We start from the raw sequence: 26340 nt of genomic DNA, 5'->3' as shown, positions 1-26340 counted from the left end.
GCTGTAAGGTTTGAGACTGTTGGGACATAGAAGCAATTACTTATCTCTGTGTAAAACAAACTTTTAAGTATGACCTAACTTAACTGCCTACCTGTAAGGGAGGCTGCACAGCTGAACATGCCAAACACAAAGAAGCAAAACAGATACCAAACCCCTGCCTCATTTACAGGGCTCCTTCCTCAGCTGGCTTCTGAGGCTCTCAAATCTCTGTTACAGGGAGCCTGCACATCTATCTGGAAGCTGAAATCTCCAGCAGTGAAGCAGGGCGGTAGCAAAAGATTGAGCTCACACTTTCCAAAAGATCAAGTAGTGAGGCCTTGAGCCTAGAAACGTAATCAAACCCTGGGGAAGAGTTTGGCGGATGTTGGGATCAGCAGCGCAAGTGCTAAGCAAAGCTGGAGAGTCCTTGAGCATCTGAGCTAAGCACCAGGCACTGCCAGACCGAACTGATGACCAGTCTCTGCCGAGCAGCTCAGGAGTTACCGACTGACTCTCTCCTCCAGAGGAGATGCCTAGAATGGAGTGACCTGAAGTAGCTCTTTCTTCACTGTAAAACCATCTGATCAAAAATCTATCGGGCATCAGGATTTCTACTTCACCTTAGTATCATGTGCATCAATCCTCTGTAAAACCAGACAACCACTCTTACAACACCATGTTACTGCAAGGGAGAATCAAAGAGCTGGGAGTGCTCAGGACGAGAAGATCTGCAAGGGTCACACTCCCCAAATACCAATACATAATTGATAGTATATACATTATTGTATTTCTTTAAGAATATGAATATATAATGAGGATTTCCACCAAGAGGCCATATTTTTATTTATTTAGGAAACAAGTAAGTTGAATTCTGCTAGAATCTCTCCATACAACGGATGCTCCAGGAGTCGACAGTGCACAGATTTCTTGGAAGTGCCACGTTCAGAGCAAATTAACACAGCCTTAAAAGCCAGTTTCAAGACAACTCTCTCACAGACACAAGGTATTGGCTGTGAAACAGAACATGAGACAGAGGCATTGTGTGACATCAGGTAGCACATTTCTGTTTATTTGCCTTTCTTCAAGAACTCTAACTCACCATTAGGCAAAGGAGTGCATACAAGATGTACAGAAAAAGATTAAAAGAGACTTCTTTATCACTGTATGCTGTGGCATGAAGGCCCACAGACTCTGGGGGTTTTTTTGTTGGGTTTTTTTTTTTTTTAAAGGATATTTTTTTACTCTGGCTGAGGTGTTACAGTTCAGAGAACAACCTGCCGTCTACAGGAAATCTCCTGAGAAAATTAAAAGTGAACACAGCTGTTTGCTAGGTTGTTTTACGGAACGAACACTGCCAGCTGCACTAATAGCATTTTACCAGACACTTGTCAGCTTGTGAACTCCTAAGTTTATAAAGACAATAGGAGAATCTGACTGCAGAGTGATGGGTACAGGGAGAAGTGGTTGGACTTTCCTCCCCCTCGCAGTAGATCCCCACCTGCTGTACACTTGTGTTTGTGTACTTCAGTACAGCTGTGATGACCTATAACAGAAGTTCTGCCCTAGACATATATAGCTTGCCCATAGTCTGACTCAATGCGTTAGTAACTTCCAAATATAATATTAAAACCCAAGGTTTGTCTCCCAATGTCCTTCACATGATGCTCTGTCTGTTTACATCCACATTGTATGCTGATGAATTGGAACAGCCTCGGCCAAAATCAATAAAAATGCCTTCAGAATCAGAGTCGATTGACTCCAAAATCTGATCCACTATGTTCTCAGGGCTGGAAGAGGGAACTGGAATCAAGGAAGGGTCCCTGTCCAGCTCAAAAGACCTATGTGGGTCGTCCATCGAGTGGAAGAGTCCTTTCTGTTGCTCAACTGTGCTGAGTTTGCTAGAGCATTGCACTGACCCGGTGCTGGGCCTCTCCTGGTCTCCTGACAGTGAGCTTTTCGTGGCTGTCATGGAGCTCTTGGAACCGTTGTCCATGATGGTGGTGAGGTTGGAATACCCCTGTAGCTCCAGGCAGGAGGTCATTTCCGAAACAGAGTGTCTTCGGATGCCTGTTCCATTGGCAGCCATGCCCTCGGTTTCATACTCGGCCACTGGTGTCAGCAGTGGATTGTTGTAGCTTTTCGATCGCACCACAGGGTTCTTGGCAAGGATGTCACCCGATTTTGAACGCCTGAAGAACCGCTTCTCTGTAAATAGAAAAAGATCCAGAGTAATATCTACAAAGTCTCCCATTTTTGTGGTATTAATAATTTTAACTGTTCAAAAGAAAAGTCAAGGCCTGAATATTCATGAGCTTTTCTTGAATGACAAAAACTTTTTAAAAATAATACATTTTGCCGGTTTTATAGATCCATAGGATTCAGACTTCCTAGATTTCTTTAGCACATTGAAGACCCCAAACATATCTTTACAAATAATAGCTGAGATGCCTTTATATTCATACAACTTCAGCAGCTGGAGTAAAACAGTAAATATTGTGGGAGATCTGATATACAATTGCAAATACTTTCCTGAGGCAAGAACAGAAAGTGCAATTCTGTTCTTGTTCAGGCTATAAAGGCCATCACTAATTTCTAGTAGTTGAAATCTAACTTTTCCACCCACCCTGGGAAAATCAGGTCTCTCCAAATTTGGGGCACAAGGATTAAGACAGGCAGTCTTACTAATAATTCTGGAAAAACTTAAGATTCAAAGCATGATTTGGAGATGACACAAAGAGAGAGCACCAAGAGGGTTTGGAGACGTTAACTGGAGGGCAGTGCCCACAGCAACCTTTTTGGGGAACAAACCTGCACTCGATCCGGCAGTGACTGTATGAATGCTGCTGTTAACCAAGTGGGCTCTTTCCAAAGAATGAGCAGCAGGTGGCAGCAAGTCAGCACGGAGATCCGCCACTAGTGGTTTAGGGCTGGAGTGCTCTCCAGCAGCTAGACCAAAATGATCATAATGAAAACTTTTGGCAGACTTCATTGTTCAGACAAACTTGTGCATAAAAAAAAAGTGGTGTGAATAATAGGTCTCACTTTTGAAGCTTTCTCCCTGCTACTCTCACTTTGGCATCCCCATGAAAGGGGCACGGCTGGAGAAGTGAAATGAGTTACACGCTGGAAGTCAACCACAGCCACTGCATATAAATTGTCAGCTTTAAATTAAGATGCTCGTATACGTTCCCCTCCAAACCACGCAATTTCCTTTACAAATACCACTCTCTTCTAAAACTATACTTATGTATAATTATGTGCTTACCTGGACACAAATTCCACTCATATGCCGTACTACTAAAAAAGCCAGTTTCTGTACTTAAGATTGTATTTTGCAGTTGTGTCTGCCTCAGTAGTGAAATCAACGAGCCAAGTTCACTTTTGGACTTTTTCTTTGTTAGGAGTTGGACCTGGCAAACAGAAAAGGTTCCCTGGGGCTGCCCTGCCACAGGAACTCTGGCTTTTTGGTCACACCAAGGCTTGGCTGGAGAGGAAGGCTGGATGTGCTGGCCAGATGGGGAAGAAAAGGGGTCAGAGGCCTCATCAGTCCCAAGGAAAATATGTCACAGCTTTAAATCATACTACCAAAATAGCTGGACAGAACTAGATGTGTTAGTTTAAAAGCAGCAAAGACTTATGCACTCTGCTCCCTTGAATCCAGGTTCACTGACTATAGTAAGATCTATTCAGGGGTACTGCCACAGACCGCAGCAAGGGGAAGTGCGCAGTCCACCAAAACCTTCCTGTCTTCTGCAGTCATATAATACAACATTTATTTCCTAACAACCCACTTCACTGGAGTTTTATTCTCTTTGGCTGCATTTTTTGTGTCCTGACATACAGAAGCTTGTATTCAGAAAACGTCAGTTTGGGGCTCCATTTAAATGCTTGTGGCCTTTTAATGGCAAGCAATGAATACAAAGTAGTAATCCAGAACCATTTTCCATAAATAACTGGCCTCCGCTTATTCACATAAATCTGATTTGTTTCTTAAACGCCTACTACAATAAAACCATTTTTCCATTCAGCTTCCAGGGAAAATCAACTACCTTATTGACCATTTCTGACAAGCAAACAGATTAAATTGACTGCATCGAAAACACACAATTGAACTTATTTTCCCCTCTATTTTCTCTATTGAAGCAGGCCGTCACAGTATTTACATTAAAATACTCAGGTACTACCACATTTCCTTTTTGATTTATGCTGGTAGTATCCCCCTTGCATTTTCAACAGATTGAATTATTACGTGGGACATTCAAAAGACCTTCATCTTGGCCAAGTCTTGCCTTCACAGAAGTCACTGAATGCTTCAGAACTCAAAGTAATCATAGAAAATAAGCTGGAAGGGACTCAAGAAGGTCACTCACTCTGCCTGTCACCAGGCAGGACCACGTTTACCTACCTTGCTTCTTTTGGATGCTCACATCCCTTTTGGATGTGACATATATATAGCGCCTCTAGCAGTGAAGATTCAACAGCCTCCAGAGGTGGTTTAGGTACCATTAGAGATTTCTCCTTCCATGTAATCTGAAATTCCCCTGCTATGTGTGGTCCACTATTTTTCTTATCTCCAGTGGGATGGAGAACAGCTTACTACCTTCCACCCTGCAGAAAGCTTTTACATGTTTGAAGACTTATCGCTTAGTCTTCTCTAAGACAAATTCCTACTCTCTTCACTGCTTTAAACAGCCTTCTATGATCTTTGTGCACTAATGAACAGACACTACTCAGCACTCTAGAGATAGCTTCTTGCTTCTTCCTCTCACCGTCCATAAAGCATCCTGTGTTAAAGCTCTCTCATTAAAAGGTAGAATGGAAATGCTAAACACACTCTAGATTTGCAGATTTATTAATGAGCACTGTTATAATCATCTGTTTTCATCTTCTGCCACTGGCAAGTTTCACTGTGACTTTGCACATTGCAAAGAGCATGGCCTTAGGAAATGAGCCTGACCACGTTGCGTCAATACTGGCAGTCTACGCTCGTGTGGACCCTGGCCTTGTGTGAACCAAGGTTTGGTGAAGCCCTCTGTACTGTGTCAAATCGAGTCTCTTGTTATTCTTACCCAAGATACAGGAAGAGTGCGTGAAGGGTCCGTCACTGGAATACAGACCATATGTGCCCAAGTAAGGAGAAACGACTTTCTGGATCAGGGATTCCAGTTTCAAATAATCTTCAGTCACACCTTTCGACTCATGAACCCCCTGAAAGAGAGAAAATACCCAAGATGAGCACTGTCCCCTCCAACCACAAGCCTTCCTTCCTCACCAGGGCAAGCAAAGAGACAGCAAGCATTTTCACTAAGTTATATAGCAAAGGTACACCGTGATGCAAGACTGGTTTGTTACTACAGCTGTTTCCTCTTACTGTAAAGCCAAGAGATGTGAGTCGAACCAGAGAGACTCACCATGCAAGCACTGCACAAATGCTCAGAAAGAGACAGTAGCTACTTCCAGGACGTTTAAATCCAGAAAGGTACATCCTGCTTAGTGCAAAGGCAGTCAGGGAGGATGGAGGATGCAGTCTGTGAAGATGAATTAAAAACATCCCTGGACTTTTTGTTATTGCCATCTTGTACTGACTTCCTGAACGAACTACTGCCGAGTGCTGCACCAGCGGCTGGTACCACAGGGTGTCACTGCCATCTCAGCAATACCAACAGGGTTAAGAAAAAGGTGAAACTGAGACTTTCAGAAATATATCTTCCAGGATATTTTCAACAAGAAATATTTATAGTGAAGAGGTTTGTATCTCTTTCCTCACTCCCTCCCTGGCACTTGCCATTATCCAGGCAAAAGTCACTTTATAACTAGCATGGTAAGATTCACCCATAGGCAAAATCTTTTGCCCTTAGCTGTTAATTCTGCACTTCCACCCACAAATGGGCTTATAAGGCCGCAGAGGCGACAGGAAAACCCTGTGGAGCTGTCGTCTTCCTTCCACTTACAGCTGCAGCCTGCGTGCTCCTGCGTTGTCTGAGCAGAGCCCTGTATGTTCATGTGTAGGATTCCTCTTGCAACTCGAAGTAAATTCACATTTTAATGTGTTGCTATGTGGCCATATGTTTGACATATCTTGTTGCAGAATTAAGATCTTAAATGTCATACTCAGCAAGAAGTTTGCTTGAATTTAGCAGAATTCCAGATTTCATAGTATGTCCCTGAATTGTTGTAAAAAGAAACATGTTGGGATGAAAACCTCCAGAGAGCAATATGCAGATCAAATGAGTAAAACTGCAACACTTCCTTCAGCATGTGAAAGGATCCTGATATTCAGGATGTATTCGCTGCTCAGTATGATTCACCAACCAGTGTCTACGGGTGACTATCAGCCTGCGACGTGTTTGTGAATGGCTTACTTCACCTCTTGGCTGCTGCGCTGCCTGAATGCCGTCTGGCGTTACTTGATAAAAGTTTATGAATGGAAAATAAATAATGGCCAACAGAGAATGGACAGAATTTGGATTCCAATTCAGCAGGTTTTAAATAATGAATAACAATCTTTGGAGATGTGCTATGTCCTATAAAACTTTGGGAGAGTCACAAATACAAATATGAACACAAGGGCATATGCAGTGAATCTGAAAGCTTGCAAACACCAAAGTAACAGCAGAATGGGCCCACAGATAGTCAACCAATTAAAACCAGACAAAAATAACATAGGAATAACTCAGAAGACTTAGTGAAGGTGCACCTAATATTTCGAAGTCGTTGCTGGCCTATATCAGAGAAAACGTTGCAAATAACAGGAGGAAGGGTCTCAATTTTTATGATGTTGAGATCTGCTCCAGGGTTTCCCCTCCTGTCTTGCTGGGATTTAGCCAAGATCTTTTCAGCCCTCAGAAAGACAACATGCCTGCTACCTTACTACATATTCACATCAAGCTCATAACCCACTGGCAAAGGCTAGCACGTTAGGCCCTCCGCTCCAGGCTCCCGCTCCAATTACCTCAGGAACCGGTCACCTAAACGTGATATATAATACTAGTGGCAAAAGCCAGTGACATTTAGCATTGCTCATGCCCAGACTTTGTGGTAAGGCTTTATTTACTTTTCTGCCATTTAAGTATTTTTGATACTTGTGAAAGAGGGTAGCTAAGTATCAACTGTGGAGAATGAAACCCAGTAATTCGCTAGTACCATGCTGCCCACAAAATAACTCTTACCACTAGCAGAACTGCGACACTGTACAAGTGATACAAGTGTCCTTGTCCAGTGGCATCTTAACACTGATTTCCTATCGGCCTTATATGCCTGCATGCCTGAAAAGTTCTTTTGGTTTCCCTTTTGGTTGTGAATTACCTGTTCTGCTATACACTCCTTCCCTGATGAACACCTCAAAAGCCGAAGCTGTATTCTGCGTTGACTGTAGAAGCTTCCTTCTCCGAAGCTGTATGCTCTGGCGGGCATACAAGGAGGTTTCCAGCAGCTCTCTTGGGTTGGGGTAGGCTTCTGGGGTGAGCAGAGAGGATGCAGACTGAACTCACAAGCTCCACCTGCTGCAACACCCCTCCATCACGGGGCCACGGAGCAGCTGTGCTGGGGCATGGATTTGCCTTGTCCCTGCCACCGCTGCCCTGCAGCCGCTGTGCCTGGAGAGCCCATCGGCTCACTGCTCCCAAGAAACACCCTTTTCTCTCGAAATCCCAACTCCCTAACCACTTGCATCAGCTTCTTCAGTCTTGCTTTCAACCTTCATTCCTGCTCTCCCAAGAGCAGCGCTAATCTCCACCGCGCTTTTTCACTTCAGCCTCTTTAAGTTCCCATCTTTGAAGTGAAGAGGCCACAAAATACCACCTTTACAGTGTAAAGCCACCCAGTATTAACACAGCCTGCCATTAGCCTTATTCCTCAGTTCTGTGATCATCCATGGGATGCTTTTCAAAACATACTGAAAAGTCATAAAACATCTGGCGTCCGCTAGAGCCGTGGTGACTTCTCTTCTGCTCTGCACCTTGGCACAAACGTGCCGTATCCACCTGCAACATCCTTCCTGCGTTAGCCATTGTTCCAGGCCTTCCTGCAGGTGCTCGATGGGGCAGTTCTCTCAAACCATTTTCTTGGTGTGGAGTTTCTGTGAGAGCAGGAGTGTAACAGGCTGTAGACCATGTCCTGAACTTGTAAAAGAGCATTTTTCCTGCATTTCTTTCTGCTGTGTTATTCAATGACAAACATCCTCTGGGCCTCTATTTAACCACATACAAGTGCATCCCAATATTCAGCAAGGACTCTCTCAGCTTACCAAACCCAAACTTTCGCTATGACCTGAATGACACCATCACTTACTTATGAATTACCCCAGCCCAAGTGGCCCAGAGGAGTGTCTGCAGGCTCAGAGCAAGGTGGGGCCACCTCTGCCTGGCTGCAGCCCCTGCCCAGGGGCAGAGCGGCACCGCACTGCAGTCACTCTGTGCTGCTCATGAAGCCAAATGTCCCCTGACCCAATGCCTTGCTGCAGCTGTGTCGACATGATACATCTGGGAAGTGTCCCGACCCTGGGGTCTGGGCTGTAGGCTGTCACAGGTTGGGTCATGGGGTGTAAGGCAGCCCCTGCTCCTCTTCATGAGCTTTTAAGATCATGGCCGAGGAAGGAGGTAGCTGTAGGTTCATACATCAGCCCACAACAGGTTAGCTGAGATATACCAAAGGTAGTAACAGGGGCAGGGGTGCCCCACAACCTTATCTGAGGAAGTAGGGCTTTCCAATTCTGCTATTCTTCCCATTTTGCTTCTTTACTGAACCCCAGGCATGGCTGGTGCTGCACTTGGTGCAGCTGAAGGGCAGCCAGAGGGGGGGCTTGCTGTGGCACCGGTGCCTCTGAGCCAGCCAGGAGCGGGGCGCGGGGAACAGCAAGCCCACAGCAACAGGGGCTGCAGCAGCCAGCAGATCCCATGGCCCCGGGGGGGCTTGCAAGTCCCAGCCATTACTGCCTCACTGATATTAGTATCCAGCATAGCTGGGTTAGACAAGGGGTCTGAAATGGTAACGGACCTCCCAATCCTTGTTACCACAGCAGCATGCAAACCTCACTTCAGAGGGTACTGTAATTTGGCACTGTATGGGTCTGAGGGGGACAAGGAGCTTCGGGGGGAAGCATGGACACCTCCGAAAGCAGATGAGCTTTAGCAGGCCAGGGGAAGCTTCTGTTTTGCTTTAGCTGCCAGCTCCAAGGGTGCATTTAAACTCTTTTCTCCGCTGGAGGTTTCCACCCCATCCATTGTGCCACATGCGAAATCATTTGTTTGTGTGACACCTTCTAATTCAGTGGGAAGGCACTTCTGGTGGAAGTTTAGGATGGAGCAAAGTATGGTTATAAAGGCTTCCTATATCTATATGTAAATAAAGATAGATAGATATACCTGTATAGACATCTATACATCTATTTACATGGATATCTATATATAATTAAAGACACATCAGGTCCTTTTTAGACCCTTTCCCAAATTTGTAAGGGATTGTGCTTATAAAGGCAAAATTAGCTTTAGAGTAAAGCCAACTTGGCATTGTTAACCACATCACAAGTTTCTGAACAACTGATAGCAGGACTTAAAAGTCACCAATAAAATAATTTTTTAAAGTATTTTCCTGTTATTTTGGCAACTCATGGTTCTTCTTGTACTTACTGCTTGATGCCTTACTAGTTTGGTATGTCACTATACAGCAATAAAGCAAAAGTCAGATCTAGCAGGCTGGCTGTTCGCTTGCAGGAAGCTATGTCATAATTTGGAGGAAAAAAGAAAACTTGGAGCATTATCAGTAAAACAGAGACTCTACCCTTATCTTTAATGCAGTGTTTGCTCTGCAGACATGCAAAAACTTACTTTAAAAGATAACTGTGGCCTTTCATGAACCCAATTTCATTTTAGCAGGAGAGTTTCATGCTTCTCTGCAAGTGTGAGATGTATCTATTAAATTCCTTTCAAAGGCCTTGCCTGACCTATTTATTTCTCAATTGAGGGCCAAAATAGCTCAATATCAAATAGCTGCAAGTACGTTAGTTTTTCTGGAAGAGTGTAGCTGCTGGATCAAATCCTCATCTTGGTCACACTGTTTTGAAATGCAACAAGAGTCCCCTCATTATCTTTGGAAGGATTATAACGTAATATATGACAAAAGTCTGCCCTACTTTCAAGGAATGGATAATGGGGATTGGAGTCCTGAATATGTGAATACCATTGCAAGTGGAAAATGTCTATACTCAGCGTCAAGAAGGCAGACATGTATTTCTGCATGTAACACAGTATCCAAGTCCCTTACTTCATTAACTTGTAATTAAATCATTTGGAAACAAAGAATTGTATATAGCAGTTTGAAAGCATTAAAAGGACCCTAGTAGGTCTGTAAGCACTCCCAGAAGGGCCATATACCCTAAAGACCACAGGTTATCGAGGTAGCTACTTTATGAAGTTACTGCTCTGTCTGCTGAACTGCGGCACCAGCCGCGTGCGTGCCCCCTGTTTGCTGCACTCAGGTATGTTGCTGGAACAAAACATTCCTTGTGTTTGGCAACAAAACCCAGTGAGTCAAAACCATAAGTCATTCCAGTGAGAATGGACACACCAGACTGCTCAGGTTTCCAACCCTGTTAATTTAGTAAGTTAACTACAAACTCTTACTGAGTTTTTAAAGGACACAAGGGCTTTATTTGAAAGCACAGGGGAAAGAATAAATTCATCTTTTGGCACTGCTAATAAACAGATACGTTCAGGATAGCGGGGGGGTTTAGTAACCCCACATAAGGCCACAGCCTCCTTTTTCAATATATAGGACTTCTCTAAGCCTCGAAGTGGTCCTAAAGTGGCCACCACTCCAGGCAGGCATTTAAGGACTTGAACAGTCCTCCTCAAACACAACCTTAAAACCTGCCTAAGGCTAAGGTTTATAGATTTAACCTTTTGTACAACAAAGATGGATTGCTTTGAAGATTTTTTTAATGAATGTATGTTTTAACAAAAAATACTATTAAGCCATTATAAACAGTGTATCTAAGTGTAGGCTATGTGACTTGCAAAGTTGCCAGAAACCTAATCTCTATTTCAGTAACATTTGCCACAATTTTTCTTACCAAAAAAAGTATCAAGTGTCCTTGCTTTATTTTACCATGGCAATGAAATAACCACGATCACAACTCTTTATTTCTATATCCTACTATATTCATTGTTACCACCCTGCTCTTTTCCTCATAGGCAGAGAACAGTGCTATAGCACGCACGCGGTTAGACCTGCCATCGATCCAGCTCAGTGTAAGATGCAAGCCTGTCTGCAGCCTTTGCCCCTGTGCAACTAGGCAGTCGTTGCTGCATACTCCCCGAGGCTCCAGCTCCATCTTTTTATTCCTCATCATAACTGAAATCCTTTAATTTTTGGTAAAAAAAGGCACCTAAAATATAACCAGATAGTATTAGCACTTCCAAATGAATGCTCTGAAATGACCATAAACCGTGCTGCACCAAGCCCAGCCCATTGGGGAGCCATTCAGGCTGTGAGTTGCAAAGAAGCCCACAAATTAATCATCTGCCTCCCACCACTGTTCACCTGGTGTTGGCTACTTCACTTCCTCAGGCTCTGGTAAAAAACCCAGACATGAAGCAATCCCCAAAGACAGTCACAGCCATGAAAAACTATTTAGGCTGCTGATGGTCTGGTATGTCTCATTAGACAGCCTGGCTAAATTAGGACGCAGAGAGAGTTTTAGGCTTCCCATGCTCCTGTGAGCAGATGTAGGACATCTTATGGAAAATACCTGGCTTGTGAAACCCTGGCATGTGGCAGAAAGGGAGTTGGTTTTGTGCATCGTTTGCTGCTTATGCCTCTCGCTTCTCACCCCGAAAACTGGAGGTGAAGCTGCATGTCTCCTTTTTACCTGGTATTAGGGAGAAAAGAGGTGGCAAAAGCTCACTGTTTCGGTGGCAAAAACTGGTGGCAAATCCCCACTGTTAATAGCCTGCCCAGGGAGATCAATAATGAAATACAGCCCCAGGAGCAGAGACTGCTCCTGGGCCATGGAGCAGGCTGCATCAGTTTCTGCCCCATTGCTCTGTGAATTACAGCCCGCTCACAAGTGCTTGCTAGCACAGCACTAAGTAGAAGAAAGATGAAATTTTCTTCCCAAGTACTCCTGGTGGGCAGAGCAGCCAGCAGCAGAAGAATGGTATATTCACCACTTCGTCCAACTGTCTTGAAATCTTGGGAACTGGTGGGTTACATTGACTGAAAAATGCTTTACCCTAAAAGTCCTGCAATGCATCGCCCTCTTAATGGCAGGAAAGGCACCAGATCAGAGAACTGAGCACATAAATCACAAGAGTTGGAGACAAAAGAGCTAAAGCTGTCATGTCCTCTGGCTATCAGGCCCACCCAAAGGTGATGTCTCATGCATGCCAAGAGGCTAGAAATAAACCTAGCTGCTGGCTGTTCTTTTTGCTACCTGCTTCTCCTGACTGCTTTTTTTTTGATGCTTGGCTCATGTTATTGTACTTCAGTATCTTAGCTGGATCTCCATGTGGCTATCACTCTCTCATGCCTGACTCCTTTAGTTTTAACCCTCTGCTTTGTCCCCTTGACATCTGCTGTTTCATAATACCCCACATCCATTCTGACCTCCTCTTTCAGGCCCTTGGCAGGCCCCTTGTCATCTGCTGAGCTCCTCTGCTGTATGAGCCTCCCTGTATTCATCTTTACTGCAGGCTGCTTCAGTTCTGGACAACTCCAAGTTGCCCTAGGTAACTCCTCACTCGTCTGTGTCTGAAAATAATCATAAACCACTATTAAACACCAAACTGCTTTTAACTGACCAGCAGTAACTTAGTGTTTTGCCGAGTACTTATAAAAGGTCATAGCTCCTTTACAGTTTCTAGTTCTGACTAATAGCACCTACCACTAGTAACATCCAGAAATGGTGGTCTCACTCAGTTGCTTTTCACTTCCCTCTTTACACAGAGTATTACAGGACCATTTACCTAATAAATTATACACGAAAAAGGTAACTCCAGTGTCTAACTGTACCCTAACAACTGGACATAATGGTGGGAACTGCTTCACCCCCACCTGCAACTGTAGATGTGCTGAAGTATACATTGGTCATTGATTAAATGATGTAGCACTCAACTTTAGCTTTAATGTTTCAGCTGATCAGCATGTTTACATGAGTGAGTACTGGTGTAGAAGACTGCCTCCTATTTCAATTGACAAATTGATGGAAAGCTTTTAAATGAAAAATAAAATAGAATAAAATAGAAATAAAAATAAAATAAATAAAACAAAATCTGTCTTCCCCCAGGTCAGGGTGGGCAAAGCAAGCAGGCCTTCTGGAGCCAAGGCCAGCACCCTGCCAGGAGCGGACATGGCATTGAGGGAGGCACAGCACGTCTTGGTGCTTGACGTGGGAGCAGCTCTACCACAGGGGACACCAAGTAGGAATAGCCGTGAGCCAGTTCTGGGGTTACCAACTTCTGGACTCAGGAAAGAAAAGAGGAGAAGCCAGACTTCTAGATAATTTAATGAAGTCATTTCAGCAATCATTACTCTTGGTGACTTGATGACCCAGAACAGTGAAGTCCTCTGCCCATGGGACAGGAAGCAGCCATATACGGCTCAGCTCATGGGCAAAAAAAACACACCCTGAACCTCAGTCTGCTGGGGCGTTCTCAGCCTGGGTCCGCTGAGGTGTCTCAGCCTGGGTCTGCTGGGGCGTCCTTAATAGCTGGCCTCCACCCTGGTCTACCAACAAAAAGCCATGACCTACTGCTGAAGCAGCCCTGACCTGGTGCTACGTGAAATGAAACATGCCACAGGAAGTGTTTATAGGGTCAAGCCCAAACGCAAAGTGAGGTCCTGGCCTCATGTACTGCCCTGTCTTAACCACACAGGGAAACAGCTAAGAAATGTAACTATTTTCTGCTTAAAAGCAGCAGATTCCTTGGAGGAAAGAAAAACGCATTAAGAAATGCATTTCTTTCTTTAACTGGCAACGGGTCAGATCAATATGACTGAAAGAAACACACATGCAGTAGTGATAATCTGACAAATACTGGGTAATAACAGTTGCCCAACTACTCCCAGGGAAAACTGAAATTAAAAGTCACAAGACATACCGCAAGGCAGACACAGAGTAGTATCTGTAGTGAAAACACGCATTACGCAGCAGGTGTAGCCAGCACTGCTGGTGGAGAATCAATAAGGGTGTGCAGACTGCAGTGCACACCCTGGTGACCACATAAACGGCAAGATCTGCTTCTTATTTTACTCAGAGAGATAGCAGCAGCCTTGCTTGTAAGAGATTTGGAAACCAGTGCCCTTACAGGCCATGGTTACTTGTTATCCCACTTGGGCGCATGTAACACCTTTCATTGCATCATATCTAACCTTCTAAAACTTGAGCAACACAGAGCAACCTGGTCTCAAGGCAGGCATGAAATCACTATGAGGAGGAATTGGGGAGAAATGGGCCACTGGTCCTTGCCATATGCACCACTGACAGCACAGCATGTGCTCCCAGGTATGCTATGGGTCACATTCTGGATTGAGGTCTGCATCCCTCCATCTTACTTTGAATAGACACATGCACATACTTAGTATCATATAATACCTAATAATGTAATTTTTACTGATCTTGTAATGCTTGCACACAAACCTATGGCAGCAAAGTTACGTTGTGGATTACTTGGTTGAGAAGAGGCTTCAGGAGTGGTCCCCAGATGTGTAGAATTTTTGTTTTCTCTAAAGCACTGTGGCATTTTAATTGACCAAGCCCACCCAGCCTCATGCTTTGGAGGAGACCACAGTGGCTCTTGGAGCAACAACTGTTGCCCAAACAGCCAAAGCTGTCCTCCTGCACACAGCTGTTCACAGCTGCTGCTCTTACTGCACTGTGGAGCATCATCATGGGAGGCTCCTGCTCAAATTTCTTCCATCTTCAGCTGACTTGCACAACACTCTACTGAAACACTCAAAGATACTGCTCTCATATTCCCTGCAGCAACTGCCTGGGCTCCAACACAAAATCAGGAAGCTCAAGTAGGTGGATACAATGGGATCCCTCACCCCCAACTGCCCACCTTGTTCTCTGGGAGTCAGCCCTGCAGAGTGAATCCCCCAGTATTATACAAATGGAATTACATTTGTGGAGCAGCATCTGGCCTCCATTTACACATGGAGTAAATGCAGACTTGTGAGTAAACTCATGGAGGTATCGAATGTGATAACAGATTCTTCTCAGCCTTTGCAATCTTGACGCCAAGGGTAACACAGTGCATAGAATCAGCTGTGCAGTGTCAGACCAAAAGTTAACTGAATTCAACATTTTCTTGCTAAAAGTGATAGTAGGAGAAGTGCATGAAAAAAAAAGAGGAAATAGGGCATGCTCAGTGCGGGCTTTCTTGTAGAATATGTTAGTGCTTCTGACAAATAGGGATGTAAAAACTTGCTGCATGGGACTTTGCAGTAGCCCTTAAGCATAAACAATCTGTGCTAGAAATTATTTAACCAAACAAGATGAAGATGGTCAATAACTGATGGAGTAACTAGTTTCCAGAAATAAAGAACCAGCCTAACTACTAAATCCTCTGAACAAGGGAGAGGATGGATTTCTTTGGTACTTTCACCAAGTGCTTTCCTCATGTAGTTGCAGCTTTCCTATTTATGAGGTGAGTGAGCGCAATGCTGAACCCTTCTGCTGTCCAATAGAGAAGGACCAGACTGTTGGTAACAATTATCCAACTTAACTCTGAACATTAATTGAAGTTAGTGGAACTACACTGAGTGATGTCAGCTGGCAGTCCAGCCCAAGCCAGAAAGGGTGAAAACAGGGTGAAAACATAAGACACGGAGAAAGTGATTAATTTTTCCACTTATATTGATGAAATCCTGATGTTCACAGAATCACAGTATGGCTGAGGGTGGCAGGGACCTCTGGAGTCATCTGGTCCAGCTGCCCTGCTCAAGCAGGACCACCTACAGTCTGTTGCCCAGGACTATGTCCAGATGGCTTTTGAATGTCTCCAAGGAGGGAGACTCTACCACCTCTCTGGGCAACTTGTGCGAGTGCTCAGTCACCCTCACAGTAAAACAGTGTTTCCTTGTGTTCAGACGGACCTTCCTGTGTTTCAGTTTGTGCCCATTGCTTCTGGTTCTGTCACTGACCACTACCAAAAAGAGCTTGGCTCCATCTTCTTTACATTCCCCTTCAGGTATTTATAAACATTGATAAGATCCCCCTGACCCTTCTCTTCTCCAGGCTGAACAGTCCAAGCTCTCAGCCTTTCCTCACATGAGAGATGCTCCTGTTCCTTTATCATATTCATGGCCCTTTGTTGGACTCTCTCCAGTATGGCCATGTCTCTCTTGTACTGAGGAGCCCAGAACTGGACACAACACTGCAGGTGTAGCCTCACGAGTGCTGAGTAGAAAGGAAAGATCACCTCCCTTGACAGGCTGACGATACTTTGCCTAATGCAGCCCAGGATACCATTAGCCTTCTTTGCAGCAAGGGCACATTGCTGGCCCATGTTCTTCTAGTAGCTTCAATGGGGCTCAGCGTTTCTGGAGGACTCTCCATCTGAGAGCTTCAAGTCCCATAAAAAAGTTGGGTTAAACTCTGGGAGCTCACTTAGAGGGAATACAAGATCAATTGATTCATTTTGAAGAGACATCTGGGTAAAAAGAAATGCCCTGCATCAAACTAACTGGGAGCAGAAAGGGGTCAAGGAAGGACTGGGAGTTTAACCTTCCTGGTCCCGCTTCTAGCCCACTTGTCTGTGTTTGCCAGGATAGAAAATTTCAGGTACTTCCTCCTGGGTTTCCCTGATGATTCATGCCACTTTCACCCCAAGCAGACAACTCAGACATTTTTTTAGCCTTCAGGAAACAGACTCAGAACAGGATCAAAACTGCTTCAAGCAGGGACTAAATTTTGCTTTGTCCAAGCCTGTGTTGACTAAGCTGAACCTGATCCACTTAAACTATGTGTGCCCTCTTCCCCATGGGAGTTTCTCTGCAGCAGTCCAAAGGCAGAATAAGAAAATGTGCCTGGGCTGGGGGGAAATGGAGGCCACACCTTTGCAGACTGGAACAAGCTGGAAGAAAGCAGTTTCCCCACTCAGGGATATCTCAGCCTGGTGGAGGTGGCTAGGAATTCACAATGAACTCATTTTCAGTAAAATTCTAAGACTATGCTATGTGTGTTCACAAACAGGTAGCTCTCATGGTGGGAAGAAATGTGAAAAGTAGGACTTGTACATCAAATTCTCAATTGCTTTAAGTCAGAATAAGCCCTGTTAGGTTAATAATTTTATAGTGGTTTACAACCACAGGAGGCCATGCCCTATGCATTACATGTCCGTTCCTAGGCACTGGTATCCTTTTTGCATGTGTTGGACAGATGCAGCTGCACAATTCATGGTTGTATCATTATGAGCCATCGGTAGTGTTGCCTCATGTTATTTTTTCATCTCTTCATTTTATCCTAAGCCACTGGCATACTGGTGAAGCCTAGAATATTTGAAGGGTTAAATCATGTCTTGTCTCATCTCTGCCTCTTGCTTCTCTCATAGCAACAGCATTCACAGGAGGGAGAGGCAGAGAGGCTTGCTGTTGCCATACTGACAGAAGTCAGCACTTCAGAACCCTGTGACTGCCTCAGAAATAAAGATCTTGTCATATTCACTTTAATCTCCAGCAAGTGCCAAGTTATGTCAATGTCAGCATGAGAAGCTGCTCTGCCTCTCTCTTCCTTTCATTGGTGGCACTGAGATACAGATAAAAGATAGGGAAGACAAAACACCTAGACACGGTTTGTGTTAGGCTGGTGAGTTTTTCAAATGGCTTGGCTGCAGGAAGATACCAATAGGATTTTTCTTTCCAGAAAGGATCAAACACTAAGAACAGGCTAGTCCTCCCCTGACCCACAGAAATCCAATGTATTATTTTTCTTTAAACTGTTATTAAACATTTTATGAGACTGCAAAAGACAAAGCAGAAGATGAAGACTGAAGATAAGTAAAAGATATGAAATGATTAGAAGTAAGGAAGTTACTCTGAGGCTTTAAATACAGTGCTTAGGATCCTGCAGAAGCTGAACAGCCTGTTTTCTAATAAAAATAATGGTATGCATTTCTGCTTTTCATAGTTTTAGGGCTAGAGGTTGTCTGATTCCTAGCTAAATGACTCCCCTGGGCACAAACAAGAGCTGCAATCATCTCAGTCTAAGCTTATGTGATTTTGAAACAACCCACCAAATGAATCTATGCATAGGTGAGTGTGTCTGAAGAGCTGTTTATGGAATAAATTTGAGCTGGAGTTAGTTTACCTGCATTTACAAATGCTTTGGCACTGCCACATTACACTCACGGGCAAACACACATGTGCACGGAAGCGCATGTGCAGCCCCATGCAGAGATCACCCTGTGAGTTACCAAATAATCAGATGTGATGTTTAATGTCCAAGAGAATAAAGCTTCTCATTTCTTTTTAGGCTCTCTCCTGAAGTTCTTACTGATCTATACAGATTAAGCTCATCTAACCTTGCTGGGGAATTGATGACTTTTAACTCTGAGCGTTCAAATCTTTTACCTCGTCTTGGCTCTGAGTGTTCTCTCATTTAACATTTATTACAAGAAAATCCATCTTGCATTTATTTTCAGGTGGGTACTCAAACAGAAAAAAGGATGGCAGAGCCCTCCCTCAGTGCATCCAAGCTCTTTTGAAGAGACATCCAAGAAACGCTTTTGAAGAGCTGCAAACATTACCTTGACTGCTGTTACCTACTTGTGAGGATTTCTGATACTGCCTTTCACAGCCATACTCCCCTTTTAAATCATTAATGAACATTCATCCCTCAGTATCCTCCATGCTGCTTCATCCTTTGCAGGTGACTGAATCTACTCCATGAATTTTCTTCTTTTCTGAAATACACTTGAATTGACTGAGCAAATGTTGCCAGCTGTGCCTTCTCGATTTTTTAAAATTTTTGCTCTTTCTGGTAGTGACACAATTTTCACCACCAACTCATCCCTGTGAGCCAGAAAGCAGCAGATCATCTCCAGATCACCTATCTACCCTGGTTCAGTCACCACCCATGGGCAGCTGCCTGCTCGGGCAACCAGCCACTCAGGAGAGCTGCTTGCCCTCAGCCTAATGCTTGTGCAGGCAGGGAGCAACTCACCGGTACAACTGGGAACTGAGCAGTGCACTCCCGTGCGAGCGCTTCGTGGTTATTCTCTTGCACAAGGAGGTCGAGCTTCCATCAATCCCAGAACACATTAGTTTTGGAGCCCAGGGGCCCAGCAGCCTGGGCCTACGGGAGCCCTCCTGGCTTGCAGCAAAAGCTCTGCTGAAAGCAACACATTCCTACAGAAAAATTTCAATAAAAAAGTCTTTGCCAGTTCAAAATACTTGGAAAGTAACTGACTGGATCTAGAGCAGAAACCCTCTCTCAGCAACCTAATGTGTAGAGGATAAAAAGGACACAAAATCTGAGTTTACAGCCAGAGAGCACTGAGCAGTGTACTCCCCAAATGCAAACAGTACATGGAGTAGGGATGTGATGTATGAGCAGCTCTAAAGAGCTGATCCCTCCTTCGTCCTCATCACCTGTCAGGGACATGCATGCTGGCAACTCCACACTCTGGCAAAATTCAGCAGCATTCAGCAATTCTTGCAACAACCGTGGTAGATCTACATGTAATGGAAACCTGTGTGGTTGAAACCAACAGGCGCCCTGACCTATCTCTTGTAGATATGACCCTACTGCTGAAATGAAAGTCTTCTTTTTTTCTTTTTTTTTTTTTTCTTTTTCCCAAAGCTGACTGGCGCTTTAACTTAATTTGCAAAATATCACACAGCCACCTCCACGGAGCAAGCCTTCTTGCTTCTGTTTTAAATGTTAACAACACTATTACATATATAACCTTAGTTTAGAACTTTTCAGACAAAACTACTGCCTGCTTCCTCCTCTACTATACACGGGTTTTAGCAGAGCTGCATTAGCTTCATACTGCCTAAACATCTGTCCTTATATGATTCAGACATTTTGAGAAACAATGGAAATACCCCACTGCTTCTTCCAAGATTTTGTTCTCTTCAACTAAACAAGGAAACCACAAGAAAGGCTCATGAGTGATACAGGAGGAATGTTGTATTTTTTTCTTGGAGCCCAACAGGCAACCTACAACAAGAGGACAAGAAGGACCACATTGCCCTTAGTCTCTAGAGGACATCTAGACCACTAAGGCCAATGGATGTATTATTTGTCATAAAATCACTTCTAGTATGTTTGTCTCCTTGTTTCCTCCTGTTCCCCATTTGTCTGTCCAGATACATCTACTGTCTCTTGCATCAAGCTGCATGATCTTTAGTGCAGAGACCATATTTTCATTGTGTTTATACAGTGCCCAGTGCATGAAGGCTCTTGTCTACCCACACTAGCAAGAAAGGAGGCTTGCAGATATACAGCAGCTGGTAATAGAAGCAGCTGACAGCTCTTAGCTGCTCGAGAAGAAATTTGATTGGTTTTATGAGAGAGCCTCTCTGAGTACAACAGCTGTATTTTGCAAAATACCTTTCTGACAGATTTCAGCCAGGCTAAACGATGGCTCTTCCTCTTGCCAGCGTCTGCTTGAATGCAGCAGGCTTGCTTTTTGCTTTGCCTTCCCATCAGAGAGCACTAAAGTGCAATCCCCTGCCTAATGACTTCAAACCGGAGGCCTCTGGATCCATTTTGAAGAGCACAAGAGTCAGGAGCAGTCCCCTCCCGTCCCCACGCCCCTGGCTAGCCCCACCGCAGCTCCCACCCTCTTTCTGGTTGCTGATGGATGGTTGCTTCTCAGCAAAACCACGCTGCCACGGCCAGCCAGTGTGCTCGCAGCACAGCCATAACGTACAGGGGACACTCGGCGCAACTGTCCACACGCCTGACTCCCAGGCACGACCTGTCACATCGTCACCTTGCACCACAGAAGTTTTGCTGCAACCACACGGCAGCTCACTGGGAACAGGAGAAGGCTCCCAACAGATAATGGTTTAAATCAAATAAAGTAATCTGAATCCTGCTCTGTCACATGATTAACAGTTTACCTTTTAATTGCCTGTAGTAATTGGGTAGTGGCAAGTTAATAAATTTCACAGTACGTGTCGCATATCACCGTGCCACACAGTTGTTTCTTCTGCAGCCGCAGCAGAGCTAAGGGTAAGACTGTGAAATTACTGATAGAAGACAATTAACCCTGTCCACTCACCATGGGATAAAGGATGCCTCTGAGAGACTCGTTCAATCACTTCCCTATCTTTTGCAGATTGTAACGCACAGCCTTTTTATTTTTGGAAGAAATACACCACAAAGCAGTTACTCTCTGCACAAGTCCCCATGCCACCAGCCTGGTACATGCTGTCCCCACGGGGTGCTGGCTCTGGCACTAGCAACCACAGACTGGGAGAGGAAAGGCTTGGGGATGGGGCTCGGATGGCATTGCAGAGCAGGAGCTTCCATATCCTTTACAATTCTTTCCATTCTCAGTGCACCTTCTGGGGCAAGGTGGAGGCTAGGACATTTTATATAATTTGTTTTAATCACCATGTCGGCTTCAATGGAAACACGTCTTCCCATAATAACAAAATTCTACTGCATAGATGGAGAAACAGGCAAGCACCAAAACCCCAGGAGAAATCACTCCTGAACAGAGAGCAAACAGCTGCCAGAGTTGCTTCCAAACAATTATTACAGGAAACTATTCATTTTGCTCCTCTCTAATTATAGGGGACTTTTCCACAAAGTTGCCATTCACATCGGTGTGGCAAACTGCTCCATGCCTGCTGCTGGGGGACACCCCTTTCTAAGGCAAGGAGCACTGGCCGTGCCCCATCTGTCCCTAAACCAGACAGGCAGCTGGCTGCCTGCCAGAGACCACAGCCAGCTCCAGCTCCCACTGCCTACACAGCAAATGGAGCTTCACAGCATCTGTATTTCCACTAGCTGCTGCAGCCCGGGTCCTCGTAACTCACTCAGGTCACCACTGCCTCCAAGAGGACCCAGCAGCTCAGGCATAGCTGAGAGATGAGATGAGAGATGAGATCAGTCATGACCACCTAATGGGCCCATGGCGCACGCAGCTCCCCCCATTGTGTGTCCTGGCACCCTGCAACCGGCTGCTACTGGGTCTCAACCCAGTTTATGGGCATAATTGAAGACAGGAGGGGGAAACTGAGATCAGAGAAAGAGCCGCCTGCAAGGACAAGCTTCCAGCTGTCCTCCATGTGACTAACATGCTGCCAGCTACCTCCCTCTCTGCCTTCCTCCTTTCCGCCCTGTGGGAAAATAAGATGGGGTCAGGGCGGGGGAACATACGGGAAGGTAAAAGGTGACAAAGCTGCCAGCAAGATGATGGGAGAAGAAGCTGTGCTACCAGCAAGCACCAGTGTTCAAAATCCAGCGAGCACTGTGCAGCCCCGTGTCTCCCGCAGGAAAGGCTCAAGGAGCAGAACGGACACATGGGCTGCCTCTGAAATCTGCTGGTGGAAAGCTACTCTGCTAGCCCTGTGCTCAGCTGGAAAGCTTTAGGGAGTGAGAAGGCAGGGGGACGGTGGTATCTGCGCAGGGGGACTACCCAAGCCACTCCACACCCAGCTACAGCTCAGGACAGATCTGACTGGAAACCGGTGTTGACTCGTCTCCAAAAACCACAGGGAAACCCACGTATGCAACACTACAAAAGAACCCCATACAGTCCTTCTGTTGGAAACGTGACTTTTGCCATTCTTCTCGTGAGCAGGGCCAGATGAAACCCAGCAGAACAGAACAGAACAGAACAGAACAGGAGGTGCTGCACCAGCAACCCCGACCACAGCACTGGCTGACCTTACTACCTGCATGCACACAACTCAGTCATGGAAAGCAAATGGTCCTCCCCTTTTGTGCCGGGTGCCACCACTGCCATAGCAGGTTGATACCACCCACGGTGCCAGTGGCACTGGGGACAGCTCTCAGGTCTGTGGTCAGCCATAAGAGCCAAGAAGTGACTGCCACCTCTTGGGGACCCCCCCTGTACTGCCCTGGGCAATTCAACAGCCGCGATTCCCTGGTGGCTTTGTCTACCTGGGGACACTCAGGAAAATGAAATTATATTCACTAAATTAAGAACAGAAAGTGGTTTAGATAAATTGTACTTAGGCCTCTGATGTAGAATTGTAGTGTCATTAATTTAACTTGCCTCCCTTCCTACCCCTTTAATTCTCAGAATGAGTGTCCACACAGAGTTTTAATGAGGTTTAATTAATCTTCTTTAAAAGGTAGCTTAGATTAACTTTCTTATGTTCCCCCTGTAGACAATCCATGAATTACAGTATTAAAGCACCCTGCCTCAAAGGATTCTTGCACCGTGGGAACGTTTCCTGCTCAGAGTTTTTCAGTAGTCAAAATTTCTGTGCTATCTTTTATGCCAGTTGTAGTCTACTGGCCCAAATGGGTCCACAAAAGACATTTGTATGAACTAATGCAATTAGTTAAAACCTTCTCCCTCTTACTTGATAAAATTATAGGGTCTGCAGGGACATTCTAATTCAAGATAAGAATGGTTTTACTGATTTAACTCTATTTCCTTAAGGATTAAGGGATTTGCCTACCAATACCTACCAATGTACTGGTTTTAACAGGCCAGTTTCATTAATGCAGGCAAACTCCAGGAGACAGACATATATTTTCGTAGGACAACCTGGTTTAGTTGAGGTTAAACATGTATCTAACTGCCTTGAGCTGAAACAACTCACACTTAGGTTGCACAAGTAAATTATTGTGGGCTAAGGCAGTCTCAGGTGCTGTAGGCAGCAGCTATACCGTAACTCCATGCACACCCACTCTAGCCCCAAGGCAAGTGTTGGGTAATTTGAAGGAGGACATGTAAGCACTTCTCACCTACCACAGTGTAAGACAGCAAACTGGCAGTAAATGCTAAGCACCTGATGGGCGGTAACAACGCAACTCAGGGCAGCCTAGACAACTGCTGCGGTGTTTGACCAACTCCATCTGAAGCCATACCTTTGGTTAACGAACTAGTGTCCTTCACAGAAGTGGCATGTTACTTAATGTGAGGTACTCTTAAAATGCACTATGAGCACACGCCCAAAGGGAGTTTGCACAATGCAAATTGCCTTCTGAAACAATTGTGTTTAATTGGTATGGACAAGGTTGTGGTCATGTTCCCTTGAACACTGTCCTTCTGTTAAGAGGAGGGACAAGATGCACATTTGAATTATTATGCCATGGTGTTCATGAGACAGGTTCATATATAACAAAGCAAAACAACTACAACATTTTAGGTTGCTTTCCTGTTCTTCTGCAGCTTAAGTTTACAGAGGTGGCAACATGCAGTGGTGTCAAACATGTGAGAGCTAGTTTTGGAGAGTACTCGATTTCAAACCAAAACCTCTTCTTTTCATATGGCAGTAAACTTCTATTGGCCTTAGTTACAAAGGGGTTCCACGTGAGTGCAGATCTTTCAACGTCTGTGGTGCAGAAATGCTGGCTGCATTGGAGTTGCTACTGAAAAAGCCCCGTCAGTCAGGCTTACAGAATGGTTAAGAGCAACCATACTCGCTCCCCCTATCTCTGCCCCCAGAGAAAACATACTTGTGGTGAGCTGTGAAGTAAGTGCCACGTGGAACCAGAGCTAAAAACATTTATACAGGGAAAATGCTTCTGATGTGGTTTCCCTCCTTAACTAAGCCTACAGCTTGTAAATGGAAAATGGATAGCGACTGTCACCGATTGTCACTGACTCACGTCCTTACCATGTACACCAAGGTCCTCAGCTATGGCAGGGGAATTGCTCTTGATGGACATGCAAGCAAGCGAAGGCAGTACTTTGGTTAGTACAAATAGTGTATTTAGCACTCCCACCTGTCACCATTGGCCGACCGAAGTGTCAGCACTGCTGTAATGTACATTTAGACCTTTCTGGTTCCCCTGTGTTGCACTCAGGCCACTGCTGCTGCCACTTTTTTGAACTCTCCAGTCAGTTCCCAGCTTCTTGTCTCATACTCATCGACACAGCACATCCCAACCTGCTTGAGGCAATACCCCAAGATGTAGATGAAATAATTCGAGCAGTTTTGCTGCTTCCATGCAGAAAAGACTCCCAGCACCAGAAAACTAGCACAATAATAAAAACTATATGGACAAATTCAAAATCAAATATGACAAGTACTCCTCACTAGCAAAAAGGTCAAGATTTTCTTTCAAAAGGATCTTTTTCCTACAACAAATGAATGCTATGCCTCGTTAAAAATCATGGCAATACAAATTCATTCCAGGATAACAAACCTGCGTCAATTTAATTACTGCAAACTGCACTTGCTGATAGAGACAATAAATAAGACAGAATAAGACAGAGGATATTGCTTACAAGTGAGCATTGCTTCTGCAAAATACTCTGAGGTGTAAATCTTGAGGGCCAGATTCTCAGTTTCACCTGTGTCAATACAAAGCAATGGAGGACTCTTCCCTTTGTGTCAGGCAAGGTCCCAGCTGTAAGATTTCCCTGACTCCTTACGTGCCTCTGGGGCTGATGCAAATGACACAGACAAGCCACCCTTTCACCAAGAAGGAAGAAAACACATTAATGCACAACCCAGGGAAAGCACAGGTTTTTGATATGTTGATTTATATTTAAATAGGGTCTACAATACATTTATTTATGGGTTTCTATTTTTTTGTGTCTTATAAACCAGGAATTCAGAAAATGGTAGAGAAATTAAAAGCATGTTGAAACCTCACGCCCACACCACTTTGTTCAATGTATGCTTCAGGTCTAAGAGACATAGTAAGACAACCTCTCAAAAGCAACCACCAAATTTGAAATCCTATGGCCATAAAGAATTGACCCCAGTTGACACACATTGCAGTGTTACAGCAAATCTGTTGTTCCACAGGCAGGACCCTGCAGCTTTCCGATAGCAAAGGGTATTTTGTTTTTAACCACTACGTTGTCTTTGGTTTGCTGTGTGGCTGCTGAGACTGAAAAACAGCACTCTGCACTTGCTTTCAGCTCTTGCAATGTGCTTTTCCACCCCTTTAAAGTGCAAGGAGCTGAACCTACATTTAGGAACTTTCCAGAGATAACAAATAGGTCCCACTGGGCAGTTTTATGTATTTATTTTGTCTTCCTGTACAGAGAAAGACAATGGGCAAGGGAGTTCAAATGAAGCTCAGAGAAGCCAAAAAGGAAACCACAGGTTTTATTTTTCTCTTCAGAGCTTATGTTTAGTGAGGCCTCATCCCTCAGCATGAGAGATACTGTACTGTGCTTTTCTAGGGTTTTTAAACACCTCAGGTCACCCAGAGAGATTCTGTGAACTCAAATAATCCTGATGTTA

At 44.6% G+C, this 26340-nt stretch overlaps 1 protein-coding gene across 12 annotated transcripts in view; it reads right to left on the bottom strand.

The window, feature by feature from the left end:
• Positions 1-1027: 1027 nt before the first annotated feature.
• PRR5 (proline rich 5) overlaps positions 1028-26340 on the bottom strand; it is a 93389-nt gene continuing 68076 nt past the window's right edge. For all 12 annotated transcript variants that reach the window (XM_075507301.1, XM_075507332.1, XM_075507338.1 and 9 more), the window contains 2 exons: positions 5049-5187; positions 1028-2184 (listed from right to left, as the gene is read on the bottom strand). In XM_075507301.1, coding sequence (XP_075363416.1) covers positions 1634-2184; positions 5049-5187 — 690 coding nt within the window. In that variant the 3' untranslated portion in view covers positions 1028-1633. The remainder of the gene's footprint in view (positions 2185-5048; positions 5188-26340) is intronic.

The sequence above is a fragment of the Mycteria americana genome, chromosome 1 (genome assembly GCF_035582795.1).
Source record: "Mycteria americana isolate JAX WOST 10 ecotype Jacksonville Zoo and Gardens chromosome 1, USCA_MyAme_1.0, whole genome shotgun sequence".
Lineage (NCBI taxonomy): Eukaryota > Metazoa > Chordata > Aves > Ciconiiformes > Ciconiidae > Mycteria > Mycteria americana.
Note: the sequence above shows the minus strand (reverse complement) of the source record. Positions and strands in the feature narration are given on the sequence as shown.